Source organism: Cyprinodon tularosa, unplaced genomic scaffold, assembly GCF_016077235.1.
Source record: "Cyprinodon tularosa strain WSP-4 unplaced genomic scaffold, ASM1607723v1 ctg841, whole genome shotgun sequence".
Classification (NCBI taxonomy): domain Eukaryota; kingdom Metazoa; phylum Chordata; class Actinopteri; order Cyprinodontiformes; family Cyprinodontidae; genus Cyprinodon; species Cyprinodon tularosa.
The window spans coordinates 40,431-62,836 of record NW_024039609.1 but is presented as its reverse complement, the minus strand read 5'-3'; the positions used below and the strand labels follow the sequence as shown (position 1 = coordinate 62,836).

Below are 22,406 nucleotides of genomic sequence, written 5' to 3'. Positions count from 1 at the left end.
ATAGAGTCTCAAAGGAATATTGGGAAATGGATGAAATATAAAGGATATTCACATATTAAGGAAAGCATTGTTTATTTATCTACAGAATATATATATATATATATATATATATATATATATATATATATATATATATATATATATATATATATATATATATATATATATATATATATATATATATATATATATATATATATATGCATGCTACACACTCATGTACAGTAGGTGGCGGTATGCACCTTAAAGTTGCTTGTGATCCGCCACAATAGAAAAGAAGAAGAATGCCACATCAGCCCAAAGCAGCTGATTGCCGATGTTTGCTTCTTTCCAGTGACTTGCTACCCTGTCATGGCGTTGTTAAAGCAAAGTTGTTGTGTCGCGGGTCGCTTTTCTACTAACCACCTATGGTTAAGTCGCAGGTCGGTCCCACATGTAAGTATCCGTGAGAACCGGGACATCTAAAAATATATTTAAACCGTTACCTGTCCCCTAAACGAGGCCTTAGAAACGGGGTCAGTAGGACAGGAGCTAACATTAGCTAACAGAGTTTGTTTTGTAACAGCGCCGCTGAAGCTGCTGACAGCTACCAGAGCAGAATCTGTTCGGTGGTTCTTCTACCTTATAGTTGGCTAATAAATGCTTTAGTTTAACAGAGCCGCTTCTGTTTATAGGTGTACACAAGCTGCTTGACCACTGCACCAAAGTCCTCTCCAGACAGAAAGAAGGAGCTTCAGAGCCAGGAGGGACCCGGGCTGGAGGACTTTATTTCAGGGGAACTATCTGAGAAGAGCAAGTGGGCTGAGTACAGAGGCAACCTGAAGAGACAGAAGGGGGAGAGGTACATCACCTGAAATGATAAAAAGCAGAAAGCTGGGCTAGTTTATTTACTTTCTCTGTGTTATCAGAGAGCATCAAAGATCATGCTGGGGAAAATTCTCAGTCATCCAGATCATAGTCATTCAAAAACAAAAGTTAAAAAGGTTAAAAAACACACCACTGGAATTTGTTTCCCAGTTTGAAAACTTTTCGCTTACCATCCAGGAATATTTTTAAATTCAAAATGTTTCAATCTAAATGCTTTTGAATTGAAAAAGCTTCCTGGATGGAAGAGAAACGTCTTCAAACTTGGTCCAGTGGTTTGTTTTTTAACCTTTTTAACTTTTTTTTTTTTAAATCAAAGATCATGTACAGTAGTTCTTTGAATCGATATCATATCCCCTAGACGTTTTCCTATATTATGGGAAAAATAGCTTGTAGTTCACTGGGATCTTATGCGGCAGATCCCAACAAACAGACTGCAGACAGACTGATCTACTATAAAGCTTGGTTTTTGCTCTCTTTTTGGATTTTAATATCTAAATAATTCACTTTGAGTTTTTATTCAACCTTGATCTGAATGACACACTGAAAATGTTCTTTTGGACTAAATCCTTTCCAGTAGGGCTGAAACAATTAATTGGATTAATAGTGATTAGTCGATTATTGAAATAATCTTCAACTAATTTGGTAATCGGTTAATTGTTTACTGGAGTATCGAGACTCTAAAACCCGCTTTTAGCTGATAAGGCGGCCAACTTAGTGCAGTAATTATACCAAGACTGTAAAAAAAAAAAATGTATGCATTTAGGATTAAAAAAAAATTGTTTGCCTGTCAATGTGCTCTAACAAGAACTCCTTCAGTGGAAAAGTTTTAGTTTAATAATTAAAAAAAATCTTCTATAAGGAACCTTTGGCTATCCGATTATTAATTGATTAATCAAAAAAAAACAATTGACAGAGTAATCGATTCGCAAAATAATCTTTCCAAAAAGTTGCAGCCCTAGTGTTCAGCTTTGCATATGTTAATGTAGAGCTCAAATTAATCCAGATTAGATAGACAGTATCTGTGATAATTAATTATTACTGCAGATTATCAAGCGGATTTAACTCAGGCTTTGACTAGGCCATTCTAACACAAGTATATGTTGTGCTAATCATATATATACATTCAACCAACCATACTTCTTATTTTTAAGACATGGTTTAGAGCTGTTTTCCTTTAGCCTTTGATATATTTAACTGGGTTTCTTCAAGAATTAATCTTTACATGATTATTTATAATTACTTTTAAAGCTTGCATCAGTTTCTTTTTTTTTGGTCTAAATTACACAAAATCAAAAAAAAAAAGAAGAAAGATTATGACAGTTGTAACGTGAAAAAATATGGTAGGTTATGAATATGTATGACACTGAGAATATGGTAAATTACGTTTTTTAATACCTTTCAACACATAGATTAGGTTATTATTTGTGTATTTAACTAACATGTATGCTTATCAGATACATGTTGGGGAAAGGATTCTTGGTTTGGGTCATTAATCAAGTCTGTGTCTGTGACGTTTTCTGCTGCTCTGTTAGGCTGAGGCTTCCTCCATGGCTGAAGACAGAGATCCCAATTGGGAAAAACTTCAACAAGCTGAAGAATTCACTGAGAGACCTCAACCTGCACACGGTTTGAATCAGAATGAAACTTAAATCATAACTTCTTTGGTGTAATTATTAATAGCTCTTCATTGGGTCCTACACAAAATGTAAATTAATGAAAGTAATATATTTACAAACTCCAAGATTACTATAAAATAATAAATAGCAAGAAAAAAATAAATCAGTACAGAGTGTAAAACATAAAAGATCCATCCATCCATCCATCCATCCATCCATCCATCCATCCATCCATCCATCCATCCATCCATCCATCCATCCATCCATCCATCCATCCATCCATCCATCCATCCATCCATCCATCCATCCATCCATCCATCCATCTGTATCTCAGATCTAATTATTTACAGTTTTACAAAACGTAGGTAGTGGGCTTGATGTAGTTTGGTGAAAAAGAAACAAAACAAAAAAACATAATTAAACTTTGTTGATCTCGCATAGGAGAAATTTACCTCTGCATTTAACCCATCCCCTTGGGGAGCAGTGGGCTGCCATTGTGTGGCGCTCAGGGAGCAGTGTGGGGTTAAGGGTCTTTCTCAGGGACCCAGAGAGGAGGCTGTGGGGATTTAACTGGGTACTTGCAACCCTCTCAGAACATAAGCACACTGCTCTAACCACTAGGCCAACATTCTCCTCTGAGGATGAAGTTACCTTCAGCTGCATGTCTGCTACTGATCAAATGTGATCTATACTAAAATAAAATAATCTTTAACAAAATTAGAGGTAATTTTGATACAGACTTGAGATCTTTCTGCAAAAATATGACACTTCTCCAAGAGATGCATCTAAGTGTGACACGAGGAGCTCTGTTCTTTTTAATTTGCAGTTTATTTATATTTCGACAAGTAATATTTGACCAAACTAGGGAATAGTCTAGATGTGTTAAAATCAGTGCTATCATAGCAAAATTCAAAATTTAAACATGTTGATTTATATATTTTCAGGGATGCATCTGATTAACATGAAGGGCTTCTGTTCATACTAAATGTCTGCCATCTCTAAATAGGAAATTGGATGTATACCCGTTTGACTCTTGCCTTTACTGACAGCATGTTGTTTTGCACAGCTCAGAGAGGTTTAAATAATCCTGCGTGTGTTGTTGTTTCTTTAATAATGATGGCTCTCTGTATATTTCTTCAGGTGTGCGAGGAGGCCAGGTGTCCAAACATCGGAGAGTGTTGGGGTGGAGGAGAGTACGCCACAGCTACAGCCACCATCATGGTGAGCCTCCACCACCATTTTACAGTGTATAAAGAGTTTTTTTTTCTATTTAACGCCTAAAGATGCAGGATGTATGCACAACAGAATCTGAGGTTGGATCGAGGTCCACTTTATTAGAAGTGGACCTCGTATTTATCCGTTATTTGGGGGATGAAAGAGGAAGTCTGATTGGTTTTCTCTTTTTAAGTTCACCACATAGATTGGTTCAAACCTAATGCATAAAACTGTGTTGCTATAGTTCTGGTCCAAAGCTCAGCAGTATAGTGTAGTAGAAGTAGAACAGAAAGGCCTTCTCCAAAGCTGATCTTCTGTTAAAGCAGAGTTGCCCCATACCACCATCCCTCCTCCACCAAATATACAGGACGGACCGACAGGTTGATATTCTCCATGCATTCACTAATCCAGAGTTTCTGCCTTACTAAAAAACTAAACAAACATAATCAAACCATGTTAATCTTTCACAGGTTAGCTGAGAATCCATTATAATTGCTGACTTGCTACTGCATGCATGCTTTTCCCAGTAACACATTATTTTTTTCTCTCCCCTTCTACTGGTAGCTAATGGGAGACACATGTACACGCGGGTGCAGGTTTTGCTCGGTGAAGACAGCCCGCCGGCCCCCTCCTCTGGACCCAGACGAGCCTTACAACACTGCCAAGGCTATCGCAGCCTGGGGGCTGGACTATGTGGTTTTGACTTCGGTTGACAGAGATGGTAAAAGTCTCTTCTCTTAGTTTGTTTGCATCGACCAAGGTTATGATTGTTAACAAAACAAACTGAAACCGTAATAAGGGTCCATAAAACTATCAGGAGAAAATATGCTTAGTTTTCATTTGTGTCTTAATCATAATGCATTAATATTTATAGCTGTACTGCATTATGCCAGCAGTCTGATCACTAAGTTGCTGCAGCAGTCAGTCCTTATCTTTGATTGTATTTCTTTATTCTTTTTTTTTTATTCCTCCATTATGTAAGTTGTGTTACATAGAAGACTGAAACTATAGTTGCTACTAATAAAACTAAATGGAAACAACTTTTAAAAAAAGATATTAACTGAACTAGCTAAGAAATACTAAAAAAAAGTAAAACTAAAATGCAATTTAAAATGGAGAGTTCAAAACAAAATAAAAATCAATGACATTTTTAAAACTGGTGCAGACGCATCACCACCCTGGGCAGAAATGTAACCATCTGAAAAAACCCACCAACACCTCCAATGGTGTGAAAGAAAAAAGTTCCCAAACTTTAATTATTCTCAACTTTTCTCTACGTTAGAATATATATGGAAATCCTAGACAGGAATTTCTGGCCCATTTATCTTCAGTAGCTGGACCATGTAGCACAAACTCACTTCTTTTTTTGATGCAACTACACGCCTTGGGAATGATTACATTTTAAAGGAAATTATTAAAACCATCCTTTTAATACTTACTTACTGAGGACTTTTTTTTTGTTATTCCAAACCCTTTTTATAGCCTAAACTTAAATCCCCAAACCCCATCCCAGAAAAGTAATGAGCAGAAAGCTGTCCTCGCTTTACTAGTAAAATAAAAACTACATGCATTCTCAATCTGCTGCAAGTTTAAGTAGAACCAAAGCTGAGCAATGTTGGGAAAAGAAAGGACAGAACATGAAGAATATGTCCAGGTCAGGATTGATACCCAGCAACTATCTGATTTAAATCTCTGCAAACTCATCATTAGTATTTCAGTTGGTGCATGTGGATGATCCGTCTCTTCTAATATCACTGCTTCTTTGCAGATATTGCTGATGGTGGTGCAGAACACTTTGCCAAAACTGTTTCTAACCTGAAGGAGAGGTAAAAGCTCTCAGATGGATTTTGAAAAAATGGATTTCCATGCATATATTTTCATGTTTTTTTTCTGCTGTGTCCAGAAATCCTGACATCCTGGTTGAATGTTTGACCCCTGATTTCCGCGGTGACCTGGCAGCTGTAGAGAAGATCGCCCTGTCGGGTTTAGACGTATACGCCCACAATGTGGAGACGGTTCGAGAGCTGCAAAGGTGTGCAAACGCCACATTTCACACTTCTGTAATTTACCAGTTTATATCCTTTATTTTCTGTTAGAGGCTAACAACCATTTAGCTATGAGCCCCCTGCTGCTTTCTGTAAATTCAAGCACTCTGCAGGGATGTCTTGCTCTTGATTCAATCTGACCACCAGGTGGTGCAAGATGCCGAAAAAATGTGAAAGTTCCTTTAATCTGTTCCAGGCATGTTCGGGACCCCAGAGCCAATTTCGACCAGTCCCTAAGTGTGCTGAAACACGCCAAAAAGGTTAAACCCAGCGTGCTCACAAAGACCTCCATCATGCTTGGACTTGGAGAAAGTGACCAGGAGATAATCAACACCATGACTGGTTGGTAGCAGCTGCAGTTAAACACTCACAGGCTGGCAGGAACAGATGTTTTACTGCTGCTGTGGTGACGTTTCAGAGCTGAGAGAGGCAGGGGTGGACTGTCTAACCCTCGGTCAGTATATGCAGCCCACAAAGCGCCACCTTAAGGTAAGTCCTCCGCTTACTGCAGAAACAGGAAAGCCAAAGTCATTATTTTCAAATGGAGGCATAATTCTGATGTTTGGTTGGGTTTAGGTGGAGGAATACATCCCACCGGAAAGGTTTGCTCACTGGGAGAAGGTTGGGAACGATATGGGATTTGCGTACACAGCCAGCGGGCCTCTGGTTCGGTCCTCCTACAAAGCAGGTGAGCTTTTTATAAAGTCGAATAAAATAAAGGTGCAGAATTGTTAAGATTTGAGAATGAGGTTAAAAGGAGGAGATTTCTCTGCACGGTTTTATCCTTATGTGCTCTTTTAACGATTTGGGGTTTTCGCTGTTAGAAGGATCATTCTATTTTTATAGAAATGCTTTATTGAGTTTAAATTTATGGTTCAGGCTTTTAAAGTTTAAATTCCTGGTGCAGCCTTCAATGATTGACCCCAATGTTCAAGGTGGGTTCAGGCAGAACGATCCTGATGGATCTGGATCACTGTCAGACCGTTGAGCTCTAATTTAATTCGATCGGGGTGCAGATATCCGCTGTTGGACTGACAGACTGAAAAACTCTTTTGTTCCTTTGAAACCTTAAATAATATTTACATTTTTAACAAACTGTTGCTAGAAGATCGTTTCCCTCAGGGAAGAATAAAGATCATTGATTTTAGCAGGTCCTTTTTTGTCAGAATGTCCTTTAAAGTAGCTTTAAATGTAAAATTGTCTGCAATAGCAGAGAACTACTCTGTCAACAACATTCAGGTGAAAAGTTTCCTCAGATGACCTGGAGTAACCCTGAGGAGATTAGGCTTAGTCATGCTTAGTCATGAAGCCGATTAGCAGCAAAAGTTCACAACTAACGATACAGTAATTTTATATAATAATCCTTAAACCTTATTTTCAGTGTGCATAATGTACTGTATTAAGATTCCGACAGAGAAGCACACGGTAGTGCTTACCTTTTAAAGTAAAAGGACAAGGAAATGTTGTTTTCAAATAAATACAACTGAAAAGTGTGGCATGCATTTATATCCCCCCCCTCCTTTTGGGGCTACAGTAAGGCTACACATCAGTGCTTCCTCTGTGATGAGTAGCCTAATTCATGTAATATGCAATAATGTAGAATCCCTTATTGATTTAATTCTTCTGTGGATGGAGAAGATAATGAACCAAAGACACATCAGATGGTGCAGCAAAGAGGGGCTTTGCTAAGGCATATAAGGAACAATACCACTAGCAGAAATCCTGAGCCCCAACATAGATCCTCTGTAACGATAAAGGCATGGCTCTGTTCTCTGTGGGATCCAGCAGTCTATTCAGGTAGAGGATGTCATTCCCAGTAAAGCAGTAACCCTCATGCAGGTAATTGTCAGGAAACATTTGGTCTTTTCTCTGATCCCCCTCAGCACAGCAATGGTCTATTAAAGACCTTTCTGCAGAACTTAAAGCAGCCGACACATCAAACGATAATAATGTCTATATATGAAATAATATTAACAATGGTTCAGGCTACTGTAATGATGTTAAAATATTTAAGGTATTTGACTATATATATATATATATATCATCCTTAGCTGCACAGGATAATAACTGCAGTAACTTATATGTTGCTGCTATAGTTGAGGCAGCTCTTAGCTTTAGGAAGCAGGACTCTGGGGGAAACAACACAATATTGGCATCATCTGGTCAAAGCACATGATAGTTTATAGTAGATCTGAAACAGTTAATTGGATTAATCATGATTGATGATTGAAATAATCGTCATCTGATTTAGTAATTGATCTTAAATGGGGAGAAGAGAGACTCTAAAATGTTCGTTTTGTTATTCAAATATTAATCAAAAAAATGATCAACAGATAAATTGATGGGTAAAGTAATCATTGATGGCACCCCTAATGGACAGGATACTTCATTCATCAGGACCAAAGTATATGCTTGTTATTACTAACCTCTGGATTGTCAAAGACGCCTCCTGCTCTCTATCTGTTCATTTATTTATTTTTAAAGTTCAGGAATTAATTTGTTTTTCTTGCTGACTGTTTAAGAACTACAACAATTCAACAAACAGTCTTACGTTTAGGACATTCAACTTTTTTTTATTTCTCTGCATTATTGCAAAGTGACTGAAACAGGCTGCTAGTCAGTCTAGGAAGTAATTCATTATTAATAGTTCATTGAAACACAGATTCACCTTAAAATACTTGAATCCCAGCTGCAGTTGAAGAGTATCTGGTGTTAAAACTTTTCCAAGTCTGATTAGGAAGTCATAACGACTCGTTAAGATGACCCTAAAAAGGACACAAGCTTGCATTAAATAACCTGGAATGTTTTCTTCTTCTTAATCTCTTTAAAATAAAGTTGTTTTTTTTATTTAATGATGTGGTTTATGGTACTTTTAAATAAAGATTTTAAGGCTGTTTACACATCTTTAGCAGGGGTGGAAATAAATATAGAAACATAATCAGGGAGAGGTTTAGTCTCTCTGGTCGTCTGGATTAAGGAGTGTTATAAATTCCAATATTCTCTTAAATATTAAGGTAACCCATCTCGTTTCTCCTTAAAACTTATAGGCAAATATTTGCCTGTCTGTGCCGTACTTGGTAATGAGTGTAAAGGCCATTTCTTTTCCATCCTACAGGTGAATTCTTCCTGAAGAATCTATTGAAGAAGAGAAAAGCAGAAATCCCTGCAGCGGAATGAGAGGCTTCTTAAAGCATCTGATCATTCTGTCTTCTAGTCGTTAAACCATGTCTGTGATTTTTGGCAGGAATAGCAGCTCAGTCCCAAGAGAGAAGGAGTGTGTTTAGTTTTAATATTGACAAACAATATTAGAACCAATTGTTTGTTTCCTCAGGAAGCTAGTTTTGTTTTTTATCTTTACGTGCAGCCGCCCTGAACGGCTGCCAGTTTGTTGAGGGAAACGATCATAAAGGAGCAGAAGAGAAACCTCTGTTCAAAGAAACATCAGCCAGCTGAAAATCCCACCAGCCAGGAGCAGAAGCTGGATATTTTACTGTTTATTAGAAGTCACTTCCTGCCTCCAACCGGACATGGAGTTAAAGCTCTTCAGCCGCATGTTACTGAGATCACGTTTGGCAGGAGTCTCTAAAAAACTGAAATGAGCTTGTGTGCAATTAAACTTAAGTTGTACTCCTCTTCCAAATGTTTGTACCATTAAAGCCATGTTTCCAACATATAGGGGGAAATGTGTCTGGATACATTTGCATGAGATGAAGCTTATAAATGAGATTTAAACTTATAAAGACAGATTTATTGGAGGTGATACATGTATAAAAAGTACGGTATCTAAAGAATTACAGGTCTCTCATTTTATTGCATTGGCCCCTTAAATGAACACTTAGCATACAGCAACATGATTTATAAAAATAGTAATAGGAAAAGATAAAACTTTGCATTTAAGAACAGCTTCATTATATAAGAAAATAAACCTGCGTATATAGTGTTTCTATAAAAACAGGTCATCTGATGCATGTGCTAGATGTAATTCTGGCTGTGGTGTTTGGAATGATAGCGTTACAGAAATATAAAAGATATTTGATTTGCAGCAACTTTGAGACTGATGAGAAGCAGCGAGCCAATATTGGGCAGACAGCGGACAGGATGCTGTTCAGACCCCTTCCCCTCTGCTGTGGAAATGAAAAGTCAAGCAGGAGGATGGCGTTGCCCATTTCAGCAGGCGGGGGGGGGGTTTCATCTTTCAGGCTTTTGCCTTCTTGGTGGGAGGCTCGGTGGCAGCGGTGCGTGGTCCAACGATTGCTGGGGTGTAGGGGATTCTAGCAGAGGTCACTTTCTTTCCAATGGTCTCGATCTGCAATAAGATGAAATTAGCCACACAAATAGAAATCTGAACCGAGTGGTGCACAGTCTGTATTCTGCTTCATGTACAAAAGGGACAATGCCTTTTTTTCTTAAGTTGCAGCATTACTGCACCCCTCACTGGCAAAAAGCTTATAATGACGGTGGCCAAGAGGTCCAAACCCCCTGCAAATTTGCAAAATACTGTAAATATGAATGAAAAACAAAAACGGACGCGGTGGAAAAGGCTGCAGAAAAAAAATGCAGCAGTAATAGAAAATATGCAAACAGCATTAAATGCTTTGAGTAGCAAAAAAAACAACTGCAAGTTAAAAAAAACTAATGAAAATGCAGCAAACTGCTGAGAAGAGATTATCATTAACTCCTATGGGACCAAATCCTTAGTAAAGACCAGGGGTCTGTTTCAAGAAGCAGGTTTATCCAACTCAGATTCAAATCTGCAACTCTAAACTGATCTACCCGTTTCAACTCTTGCGTTTTCGGTTTCAAAACGGCTTCTTTGAATTAGTTCAATCAACTAAGTAGATCCACTCGAGTTGAGCACATGCGTAACAAGTATGAAAAGCCAGCATCAGTGCAGCCCTGATTCGACAAGTCACCATGGCAACAGGAAGTGCCTATTTCAACCCACTCAAACTAGAGATTTTCCGCAGATGAAAGAAACCTCTTTGATATGGGATTTAAATGACAGGTGCTGATCAAAAATGACACCAAGATTTTTTTACTTTATTATCAGAGATCAGATTAATCCCATCCAAATGACGTGACTGACTAATCTGCTTCTTTTTCAAAGACTCCAAACACTATGACTTCTGTTTTGTCTGAATTCAGGAGCAGAAAGTTAAGAGTCATCCAGGTTTTTTATGTAACGGGTTAGCCTTATCCAGATTTATGGACAGATATAGCTGGGTATCATCAGCATAACAGTGGAAATTAATCTCATGCTGTCAAAAATTCTACCGATTGGGAGCATATATATATAGTAAAGAGAATTGGTCCTAGCACTGATCCCTGTGGTACTCCACAGGTAACCTTTGAGCAGTGTTGTGCCTGAACGCGTTCATTGAACGAAAGTTCATGAACTCGTTCATATTTTGGGCGAACGTGAACTGAACGTACTGTATTACTGCCTGATGAACGTTGTGAACTCGTTCATTCTGGTGTCTGTGAACGGCTCGCTCTCTCAGTTCAACTCCGTTCAATAGGTTGCCAGATTTCTATAGAGTCCTCCAGGCGAAACCCCGGCTAAATCACACCGTAAACAGGCCTTATTATGTAGCGGGAAAAACACCCAATCTGGCAACACCAGCTACCAGCGTCGTAGCCTACAGCCGCGTGCGTCATCAAAACAAAACGCAGCGTGGAAGCCGCAGCAGCATGGAGGCTACCGTGGAGGCGACAAAGCAGCAGTATGATCACTTAAAACAGTTTTATGACCAGGTGGTCGGTGAGGATGATGGCAACAATCTTACATTTCTCTGCAAACTTTGCCCGCCGGCTTTCAGTAAAAAAATCCGCACTTCAGTAACCTTAAATTCCTACCTCAGCCTGGTCCCTCAGTTTGTGTTAGTAAAATGTTCTTGAGGGTTTTACTATTCATGTAAACCTGCCTGGTATAAATTTCCAGGATTCCTTTTTAGTATGTACTGAAATGGAATTTCAAATTGAAAAAATTATTAAAATTAAAAAAACATTTGCACCTTAAAGACTACTTTCCTGTTTTTCTTTTAATAATTCCTCATAAAAAAGACCATTCAAGCAGCACATTTTTCCTGATGTTTTTGAGAATATACTGTAGGGGTGAAAGCTGCAGCTGCTACTAGTGTGAAGTGAATGGACAGCAACAAAGCATTAAAGCAACAATGGGGAAATGCTGTCCCCTCAATGCTAATGTAAACCCTGGTTGGATAAGGATTCAAAACTGGATATGAAGATGAAATCTGACGCACAGTTTCAGTGTTACAACTGATAAAATAATTGCTGTCTGTGGTTCTACAGTAGGCTATGGTGTAATTGAACAATATATGAAAAAAAAAAAAGAACTATGAACTAGTTCATTTTTTGGAACTGTGAACTTAGTTCAAAATTTTGAATTATGAACTATGAACTGAACTAGTTCATTTTAAAATGTGTGAACTGAACTTTGAACTAGTTCACATAGAAAGAGAACTTTCCCAACACTGCCTTTGAGCATGAGGAAGATTCGTCATTAACGTGAACAAACTGAAATCAGTCAGATAGGATTTAAACCAGTCAAATGTTGTTCCTTTAATTCCTACAAAATATTCCAAGTCTTTTTAAAAGAATATTAAGATCAGATGTATCAAATGCAGCACTGAGGTCCAACAGGACGAGCACAGATACAAGACCCTTCTATGAGGCCATGAGAATATCATTAGTGACTTTCACCAGAGCTGTTTCAGTGCTATGATGAGCTCTAAAGTCAGACTGAAAAAGTTTATTATGGTGTAAGTTGTTGCACACTTGTTTGGCAACTACTTTCTCAAGAATTTTAGATAAGAAAGGAAGATTGGATATAAGCCTATAACTGACTAAGGCATCATGGTCAAGAGACTTCAATTACAGCGACCTTAAAAACCTTTGGTACATATAAGTTGAGCCTTTAATTCAGTAATATTTGGGCTACAATAAAGCTGGATGCTTTAAAATGGCATCATATTAATACAAGAAGTGATCAGTCAGAGTGAAATGAGTCAGAACTCAGCCAGACGATTGGTAAAAATATGCTCTGCTTTTAAAATGGTGAAATTCCTCAAATGCAGCTCTAAATGAACAGAAGTTGCTCTGCTCACCTGGAAGCCGATGTTCTGCAGCTCTGCGTGGAGGTGGTCTAGAACTCTGCGACCATCAAAAATGAAGGCTGGCTTCAGCATTTTCTTGTAAATCTTCTCATAGTCAAGTTCCTATAGCAGCAACGGAGCAACATCGTAAAAATTTAAGCTCACATGCTTGCTAAGACTAAATCAATGTGTATGATGGGCAAATGTGATAGTTACCCTAAACATGTCCCACTCTGTGCAGATGACCAATGCATGTGCGCTCTGGCAGGCCTCATAGGGGTCTGAGGTTATGGTCACCAGCTCAGACACTAGAAAACAGCAAAAAGTGATTCATTAGTTTTCCTTTGCAGAACAGAGCGACATTATTGCTACCACCAAACTAAGAATCCGGAGAGAAATGCTTTAATTATAAGTTGCAATTAAACATAATTTCTGTTTTATTGGGTGTAAATGCTCCTAAATAATATCGGGGTTTATCATATGAGGGAAGGTTTAACACTTAATCAGATAAGATGCTTCATAAAACATTCAAAGTCTAAAGAGAAGTAATCTGGAAGTTGCTATAAAGATTTATCTTAAAGCACAAGGTTATTCATGTGGAGTGTCTATTAATCTTTAACATTAAACCAGCCGGTGCTGCAGGCATGGTCAAACAAAGCCATGAACTTTCTCTCTCTTACCTCTTTCTGGGTTGTCCTCTGAGATGCTGGGCTGCGACAGATCATGAATGATTTGCTCTTTAAGAACTTTGGGGTCATAGATGAACAGCTTGGCTCCCTCGTCCATCAGATACTTTGATATGTAGATGCTGGACGACTCCCTGGAGTTATAAAAAGCAGGCATCAAGAGAGGTTAGGAGTGAAGTTCACTACAGTGAGCTTAGGCAAGCTTCCAAGTGGAGAAAGGGGACGAGCCGTGGAAGTGTCAGTGAAATAATTTATTTCCTGAAAAAATGTATGTTTATTTCTTATAGTTAAGATAATGTATTTTACATTGTTTGGTTCACGTTTTGGGAATGTGTCAAATTATGGCAATATTTATTGTTGAAAGTTATCATGAGATTAGCGTATATGTGAAAAGTGACGCGACTTGAATAAACATAGGAGTAGAAGCTTGGAACAGAGCTATGTATAGCAGCCTTGTGTTTAATGTAGCTGCCAAGGTATTTATAGTTATGTTTGTAATATTTTCCAATTTTATTGGTTATGGTGTTTTAATTACTTTATATTTTAATTTAGAGTGGACGAGGAAGAATTCAACTGTTAAAGACCTCCGAAGTGACAGGCGGTCACGAGGTAACTTCTGTTAAAGCACGTGTCACCTGATTGTCTGTGAATGTATTGATATCTAAAGCTTTTTCTTCTATTTCTGTAGTTTTCACGGCGTTTAATAAAGAGCCCGTCTAAAGGAAGCCGTGCCAGTGTTTTCACTTTGGAGTTACAAGCCGTAACTCTGCATGTTTCTAGTGATTATAATGCTCTCAGCTTTCTCTACTATCCTCCTATTGGCCACCAAACCAAAGGACATGAAGGGGACTGACCTGGTGTCACCCGTGTCTTTTTTGAAAGAGAACCCAAGCAGAGCAATCTTTTTTCCAGTAACGGTGTTGAAGAGGCAGTCAATGATCCGACAAGCAAATCGCCGTCGTTGGTATTCATTCATGTCAATTACCTGAGAGGAGAGGAATCATGTTTTAGAATAAAAAAAAAAAAAAACTAAATCTTTGTGTCATAGTCCCCACCTGCTGCCAATAGGACGCCACCTCCGGCAGGTTTAGAGCTTCGCACAGATACACCAGATTGAGCACGTCTTTCTGGAAACAGCTCCCACCAAAGCCTGAAAAGGGCAGCAGTGAGAAAATCTAACACCAACGTATAAAGCTGCACTGTGTATTGTTCAGGTTAATCCTCAGCCACGTTTCACTCCTAACTTGCTGCAGTGAGGAAGTAATGCTAAAGTTCCTCCTTTTTATCCTCCGTTTATCTGCAAATTGCTTTTTCTTTTAACTTGGAAATAGAAACAAGTAAAGGAGAGCTTCACACAACGAGCCACATAAAGTTTGAAGGACATTCCACTGAGAGCGATCAGGGAGGCTCTGCACCACAGGGCACCTTTCCCAGTTTTTTTTTTTTTTTGTCCTGATTCTTACCGACGCTGGCTTTAAGGAACTTGCTGCCAATCCTCTGGTCCATGCCGATGGCCTTGGCCACCTCCTCCACGTCGGCTCCCGTGGCTTCACACAGAGCACTGATGCTGTTGATGCTGCTGATTCGCTGCGCCAGGAAAGCGTTCGCCGCCTGTGAAACATTAGGGTCACTTTTCATTTCTATCCCAAACATCTATAGACAACTGATAATTACATTTATATTAAATCCCAACTGGTGTCACATGCCAATTTATGTTCAGTCCATTGACTGGACTCTCACTAATATAGATCTTAGATACAGAGAGGATTAGGAAAATGAAGATTTAATGCAACTGATGTTAATATCGCAGTTATAAAAGATAATGATCTAGTTTTGTGTTGTTTTTTCAGGGTTTCACAATATAAAATAAGTTATTTTTCTCCTATGATACCGTTTCAATTTTGGATCGAAACACTTTAATTTACTATGATACTGTAGAAGAAATTGGTTGATATCCGAAGCAAGTAGCAGCTAAAGCTCTTAAGCAGTAAACAATAATTTAATAAGTAAATAATCTTAGCAGTATGAATCAAGGTTTTCTGAATTGGAGGTCAAAAGACGGGTTTTTACAGTAGTTGTTATTTAATCTCTCAGGTATATGAAGGTCCATAATACATTAATAAATAAATAAATCTTATTTAGCCAAGAAATAGATGTTACATTTATTCATTTATTTAATACATTGTTATATACGGCTGCCCTCTTGGCAAGGTCTCTCTTGCAAAAGCGATTTTAAATCTCATGGGATTAATCTGGTTAAATTAAGACTAAATAAACAAATACATACCATGATTCAAATATTAAACAGACTATTAAACTATAAAATTCGTAATTAAATACGAAATATCCATTAAAAAAAATCGATGTAGTCAAAAATTGGTGTAATTGACTTTATTAATAAATATTGAGTGTCACCTTTTGCCTAATTGGTTTGTTTTTTTCTGAGGGGGGTTAAAGATAGTTAACTTTAACAAATAATTAGAGCTTCTCTGATAACATAAAGGTAACATTAACATGCTGTGAATTATAACTCCTTTACAAGAACAAAATAGTTCTGTATGAAGAGGACTGCATAGAGCTGCTTGAACTAGAATCTGACTAGAACTTAATGACTGGAACTGGTTTGAATCAACTGGACTGATTTGAACTAGACGGCCTTTGTTTTAACACAGGGATCACCGACCAAAACTGCTCAAAGAGTCATATTGGACCAAAAAAAACAAAAGATAAATCTGACTGGAGCCGCAAAAATGTAAAAGTCTTCTATCAGCCTCGTATGGCAACACGGGCTCTAACTGTATTATCCTACTATAGAAAAGGACTATGTGGGCTTAAATATATAATAAGCATTCATGATTAATTGTTTATCCTGGAGCAAATGTCACATAGTAGCATGAGGTGAGGGAGGAGCAGTGAACGCTCCCAGCGCGCACCACTTCACCACGTGGTGTAAGTTGTGTTGCATTGGTGAAATTATAGAAACACAATAAAGGAATCTTTCAACGTGTTTCTGTTGGGAGGAGCTGATTGAGTCATGAGGAACCAAGCAGGAACTAAGATACATCAAAGCAGAGCTGTCTAACCCTGAAATCCCACATCCTCCGTCACCAGCGCTCCTTGGTGTGGTTTAGATTTTTAGGATGTGGGGAAAAGAGAGTTCCCATAACTGCATCATAGCGCTACCGGTTTAAACTGTGGACGGTTTTCCATCCTTGCAACAAAACTAGCAGCAGTAGTAGAGTTTGTAGATGCACTATCCATCCATCTATCTTAGCGAACTGATCTCTATGGCTATGATGCAAATATTGTTTAAATTTATTGATTATTAAAATGTTTACAGCATTGGAAAACATAATACATTTTTGTTTGACTTCCTGCTCACCATATTAAAACAAACCAAAAAAAAAAAAAAATAAATTTTCATAATTTTTTGAAAAAGTTCCAGGGAGCCACATGGGGGACGCTAAAGAGCCACACGTGGCTCCGGAGACGCGGGTTGCCGACCCCCATTTTAACATATAGTGTTAAATTACCACTGAAATGCAATATATCAACATTTCTTTAGTTGAGGATATTGTGCCAGTGTTTATGTGGCTCATTTATCATCCCTCACCAGTTTAGAGAGCTCAGACGACCAGGTGTTGGTAGTGATGATTCTGGACTTGGGGACCCAGTGTTCATAAACAGCACAAAGTGCTCTGATCGCCTTCTGACCCTCCGGCGTCTCATCTCCACCGATCAGGACACGATCCGGCTCTTTTAGATCCCGTACTGCTGTTCCCTCTGCGAGGAACTCTGGGTTGGACAGCACCTATGACAGCAGGCTCATTTTCAGAAGCAGGAAACAAAGAGGAATCCGGTGGTGGGAGGTAAAAGTACACACCTGAAGGTTAAGGCTGGGTTTAGTGTTGGCGTCAAAGATCCGTCTGATGCTCTCTGCAGCCCGCACGGGAACGGTGCTCTTCTCTGTGACGATCTTGTATCCGTCGGAAACCTCCACAATCTGCCGAGCGCACGACTCAATGAACTTCAGGTCAGCTGCGCGACCTTTACCCATTCCATAGGTCTTCGTCGGGGTATTCACCTAAAAAGGAGGTGGTGTTATGATCAGAGCCCCTTGAACAGACATAAATCCGACGCAGGACGAGACGGGGGTCATTTGGTGTGACTCACAGAGATGAAGACGAGGTCGGCGTCCTTGATGGCTGAGGGAATGTCTGTGGAAAAGAACAGATTCCTCCCTCTGCATGATTCAACCACCTCTTTCAGTCCTGGCTGAAATCAAATAAAGTTGGGATCAGCAGTCAGAGTGTGTAAGCAGGGGGAAAAACTGTTTCAAACACATGAGAGGTTCACAATCTCCACCCCCACCCATGATGACGCAATAGTTTGCGGTCAGGGTTGACGTAGGGAAGTTGCTAAACAGTCTGGAACTGATTAACCTCAAACTTGACCCATGAGATGGCGATTCCTTGGTAACATGTAAAATAATCCACCGACTGAACAGTCAGACCTCTTGAGATGAGGAGTGGCTTAGAAGAAAGTAAAGCTGAACTTTCACGTCAAACTAGTGTCAGCCACACCCAATAGAAAAGGCATGCATAAGAGGAGATATAAAACTAAAACAACAAGCGCAGCAATATCTCTCCTGCTAATAAACTGTGACCCACTGTTCCTTGTTCAGGATCGACCATAAATCTCCACGCTTTTCAACCTTTACCTATAACCTCATTGCTTCGGACAAAAGGGCTTATATTCTACCTCATAAATGGGCAGAGTGTCGGAGTTCCAGGCTTTGATGCGGGACTCGTTGACGTCCACGACGGTCACAGTGATCTCCGGGCACATGTGAGCGATCACACTGCACGTTGGTCCTCCTACGTACCCAGCGCCGATGCAACAGATCCTTTTGATCTCAAACATCTGTGAGAGGAAACAGGCAAAAGAACATGGATGCTGCATCTAAAGTCACGTATGGAGCGGCTTAAATGCCAGCTGGGTCAGACCTTCAGCTGTGATTAAGCACTTCCAGAATACGGCTGTAATAACTAAGTTGTACCAATTAGATTAGACTAATATTCCCTTCAACAACAAAAAGTAAAACAAAAACAGAAAGAATAGAAATATACGCTTTCATAAGAAATTAGTATTATCTGCATTTCCTTTTTTTTTATTCAAAACTGACAGATTTATTCAAGAAGCTGCTAAATAAGTTGTATCTTTTATATCTAGGTCAGTGTTTCTTCTTCCTCTAATTCAGCCTAGTTGGAGCGTGTTCATTCAATAGTGCTGCATGCATTTCAATGCAGATGTGGATTAATTCTCATTTTACTTACTACAAAAATTGCAAAACAGGTTTCACGTTGTTAAGATATAGATTTAGCAGGCAACTGGGTCAGCCATGATGCTTTCCTGGTGATAGCCAGGCCTAATTTGCCCTGATAGTTCAATGCATCATAAATAAGAAACCCCATTATTCTAATCAATAAATGCAGAAAAAACAGGCAAAATAAAGGAACTGTTGAGTTTAATAGAAAAGATGTATGAGGATAAAGGGACATCTGAGGTATACATTCGAAAAATATAATAGAACCCTGATTTTATTTAAATCTTAGACGTTTATTTTTCTCTTTTTTATCTGCTAGTAGAAATAAATGGTATTGGGAGTTCAGATCTTAAAAAAAAGGAAAAATCAGTTCCAGCCAGGAAAATCCAGATCTCTCCTAGTAATAATAATGCAAGCAAACAGTGAAGATGTGAATACAATCTAATTTTCCTTCTTATATTTAATGATTTAAATTAAATAAATAAATCTTTTGAAACAAAAAAACTATTTCCCCATTTAAATAAGTTACCTCGGCTTCATTTGTAGTGAACCAGAAGGAGTAATAACTAAAGATGAACTAAATTACCAGAGTTACAAACAGTCTAGCTTTAATCTGGGTGGATTATAATCCTGGCAGTAATCTACCATCTGGACCATCACAGCCTGTAGAGCGAATAAAGAAGCCTTTTCATCGCAGAAAAGCCACGTCTACTAAAGGGGGAGTAAAGGGGGAGGCAAACCTCTGAGCTTCCAGTCTGCTTTCTGTGAGGCTCTGAGACCGTTACAGGAACAAACTAATTCACTGTCCTCTTAAATTTAGGCAGATATTTAAACCCCCCATCGGCGGTAATGAATGGGCGGTTCGGGTTTGCTAGCAGAACCCAGCTAATGCATCCTCACCTCTGTTCGATAAGCTGTGAACTTCAGTAGGTGGTGGTTCGGCTCCTCTGGTGGAGAGTCTTTAGGTCCAAACAGACGCGAGTTTCGGTTCTGTCCGGTTGTGTTCGGATAGAGGAAGGTCCGCTAGCCTGGACCAAAGCAGTGTGGAGGAGCTCTGATAAGTTTCCGAGCCACAGGCAGCCTGGACTTTAACTAAACTGAAGAGGGGAGGTTCTTCTTGCTCTAGGAAGTCCTCGCTGATGGATTTTCAAAGTAAAAGCATGCATCTTTAGGCAAGGCAGGGCAAATTTATTTGTATAGCACAATTCAGTACAAGGACAATGCAAAGTGCTTTACATGACGAAAATATAGTAAAATAAAACAGAATCAAAGCAAGTAGGAAAAAATAAAATAAAAAATGCAGAAACAAAAAAGAACATTAAAAACAGTTGGACTAAAGAAAATAAAAAAGTTGAACTAATGATGTTTCAGTTGAACTGTTTAACTCGAACAGTGGAAGGCAATCCCAAACAAATGTGTTTTTAGTCTTGATTTAAAGAAACTCATTCCTTCCGCACTTTTACAGTTTTCTGGAAGTTTGTTCCAGATAAGTGGAGCATAGGAACTAAATGCTGCATCTCCATATTTAGTTCTGGTTCTAGGTATGCAGAGCAGGCTGGAGCCAGAAGACCTGAGTGGTCTGGAGGGTTGATACACTGATAGCAAGCCTGTGACATATTTAGGTGCTAAGCCATTCAGAGATTTATAGACTAACAGAAGTATTTTAAAGTCTATTCTCTGAGATACAGGGAGCCAGTGGAAGGACTTTAGAACTGGGGTGATGTGCTCTACTTTCTTAGTCTTTGTGAGGACACGGGCAGCAGCGTTCTGGATTAGCTGTAGCTGTCTGATCCATTTTTTAGGCAGACCTGTGAAGCTGTTTTGTCACTAACATTATTTAATATTGTTTATTATAAAGCTTATAGTTAGAGCCTATAGTTATGCTGCTATAGGCTTAGACTGATGGAGGACAAAGGGACCTCTATTTCATCATTCTGCTTCTTTCTATCTCTATTCTCCCAATCTGCAGAATCTAATAGTTCAATCTCTAATGTTATGCTCTCTCTGCTTTTTCTCATAGTAGCTTCGCCTTGTCTGTTCCTGTTTGGCTGTGCTGCTGTCATCAACATCTTTGTTTATAGATGTTGGCGATCTGCCTTTTTTTTCAGTCTAGTCCTGTTTTTCTGACTCTGACTGGCTGGATGTGCTCTCTTCATTCTCTGACATGGGAGCTGGCTCAGAGGTCGTCTGCCTGGCTGTGTGTTTCCTGGACAGAACCGCCTTTTACAGCTGCTTCTTGTATCTCTGCTTCTGTCTCCTTGAACCCCAGTCTGCCTCAGCAGATGGCCGCTCACACTGAGCCTGGTTCTGCTGGAGCTTTCTTCCTATTAAAAGGGAGTTTTTCCTCTCCACTGTTGCTACAAGCATGGTTAGTGTGAGGATTGCCTTCCAGTCAATGAGTCAATTAAATCAACTGGTTTTCCTTAGATAGAAAACTTTGAATCAATTTGACTGTATGATCTGGTGAACTGTAAAGTGCCTAGAGATTACATGTGTTGTAAATTGGCGCTATAAAAACAAACTGAATTGAATTTGATTACCTGCTAAAAAAAACACAAAGTACTACATAATTTCAGTTAAAAGAAAAAAAAGGTTCAAAATATTTTTTTCACATTAAACTCTTTAAGGTGCAGCATGTATATTAGCAACCCCCTTTACTCTGACACCCCTAAACAAAAAATCCATACAGTTTCTTTCAGTTAGCTTTACTTAATTTCCTTTTATGTATAAATCAAGTTGTTTAGTGAAGGACTTTGAGGTTGGTAGAGTAATAAAATTGTACCACGGTAGAAGTAGCACTACTTAGACACACTAAGTGTGTCTAAGTAGTGCTTCACTTATTCATACAAAAAAAATCCTCAAGTTAAACTAAAAAAAAAGTAGTGCTGTCAAAATTATCGCGTTATTAACGCGTTAACGCGAGGCCATTTTAACGGCGATAATTTTTTTAACGTGAGATTAACGCTATGTGGTTTTATGGTACAATTTTCCAAGTACATCCCGCTGCAGCCTGCGGGAAGGCGGGGCTATTTTCCCCCAGTCTATGCATTTCTCATAGGCTTCAAGAGCGGAGCTCCTCAAGGGAAAAAGACGCTCATACACTGGGTGACGCTAGTGCCTTTTCTTTAAGCCCCACCACCAACAAACAAGTTGAGTGTCTGGTAACTAGTAGCAACCTGAAATACGCTGAGAAAACTGATTACTGAGGTGAAATGGAATCTCGTAGCAGCACTCTTGCCGTCTGTGTACGCAACACGTCGGTATCGCGTGTGTGTGTGTGTGGGTGAGTGGGTGTGTGTGTGTTCTCATTTTTGTTAAGAGGCTGAAAAGTAACTTTCTAGAGAGCATAGACTACCTTCATCTAGTGATGTCGGTCTATTGATTTTGATGTATTGATTGAAAATTGTTCATTATTACCTTGGTTAATTAACATCTAATTTTAACTCTACTAAATTTTATAGCAGTAGGATAAAATGCTTGTCTTTGTTCAAAAGACTGTATTAACTGTAAAGACTGTCTTTTACATCAGCCTGTTT

General features: G+C 38.9%; 2 protein-coding genes across 2 annotated transcripts; one reads left to right on the top strand and one right to left on the bottom strand.

Moving 5' to 3' along the window:
* The first annotated feature begins 273 nt into the window (after positions 1-273).
* lias (lipoic acid synthetase) lies at positions 274-9,416 on the top strand. Its single transcript, XM_038272831.1, has 11 exons — positions 274-435; positions 675-841; positions 2,400-2,493; positions 3,624-3,704; positions 4,263-4,419; positions 5,467-5,524; positions 5,602-5,730; positions 5,940-6,085; positions 6,162-6,232; positions 6,320-6,431; positions 8,859-9,416. Exons 1-11 carry the CDS (start codon positions 352-354, stop codon positions 8,918-8,920), a joined length of 1,161 nt encoding a protein of 386 aa, XP_038128759.1. The 5' UTR covers positions 274-351; the 3' UTR covers positions 8,921-9,416.
* A 53-nt stretch (positions 9,417-9,469) lies between these two features.
* On the bottom strand, positions 9,470-19,988 carry ugdh (UDP-glucose 6-dehydrogenase). Its single transcript, XM_038272830.1, has 12 exons — positions 19,771-19,988; positions 18,306-18,467; positions 17,718-17,819; positions 17,428-17,628; positions 17,158-17,355; positions 15,008-15,155; positions 14,600-14,694; positions 14,399-14,529; positions 13,539-13,678; positions 13,075-13,166; positions 12,871-12,981; positions 9,470-10,049 (listed from the first exon to the last, which is right to left on the bottom strand). Exons 2-12 carry the CDS (start codon positions 18,465-18,467, stop codon positions 9,939-9,941), a joined length of 1,491 nt encoding a protein of 496 aa, XP_038128758.1. The 5' UTR covers positions 19,771-19,988; the 3' UTR covers positions 9,470-9,938.
* Between the last annotated feature and the right edge of the window lie 2,418 nt (positions 19,989-22,406).

What these genes read in the sequence shown, in the direction of transcription:
- lias (XM_038272831.1), top strand. Translation starts at nt 352, where the DNA reads ATGGCGTTGTTAAAGCAAAGTTGTTGTGTCGCGGGTCGCTTTTCTACT. An exon ending in CAGCTACAGCCACCATCATG is followed by an intron (nt 3,705 to 4,262) that starts GTGAGCCTCCAC and finishes TTCTACTGGTAG; the next exon opens with CTAATGGGAGACACATGTAC. An exon ending in TCGGTCCTCCTACAAAGCAG is followed by an intron (nt 6,432 to 8,858) that starts GTGAGCTTTTTA and finishes TCCATCCTACAG; the next exon opens with GTGAATTCTTCCTGAAGAAT.
- ugdh (XM_038272830.1), bottom strand. Translation starts at nt 18,467, where the DNA reads ATGTTTGAGATCAAAAGGATCTGTTGCATCGGCGCTGGGTACGTAGGA. An exon ending in ACACTCTGCCCATTTATGAG is followed by an intron (nt 17,820 to 18,305) that starts GTAGAATATAAG and finishes ATTTGATTTCAG; the next exon opens with CCAGGACTGAAAGAGGTGGT. An exon ending in AACCCAGCCTTAACCTTCAG is followed by an intron (nt 17,356 to 17,427) that starts GTGTGTACTTTT and finishes CTGCTGTCATAG; the next exon opens with GTGCTGTCCAACCCAGAGTT.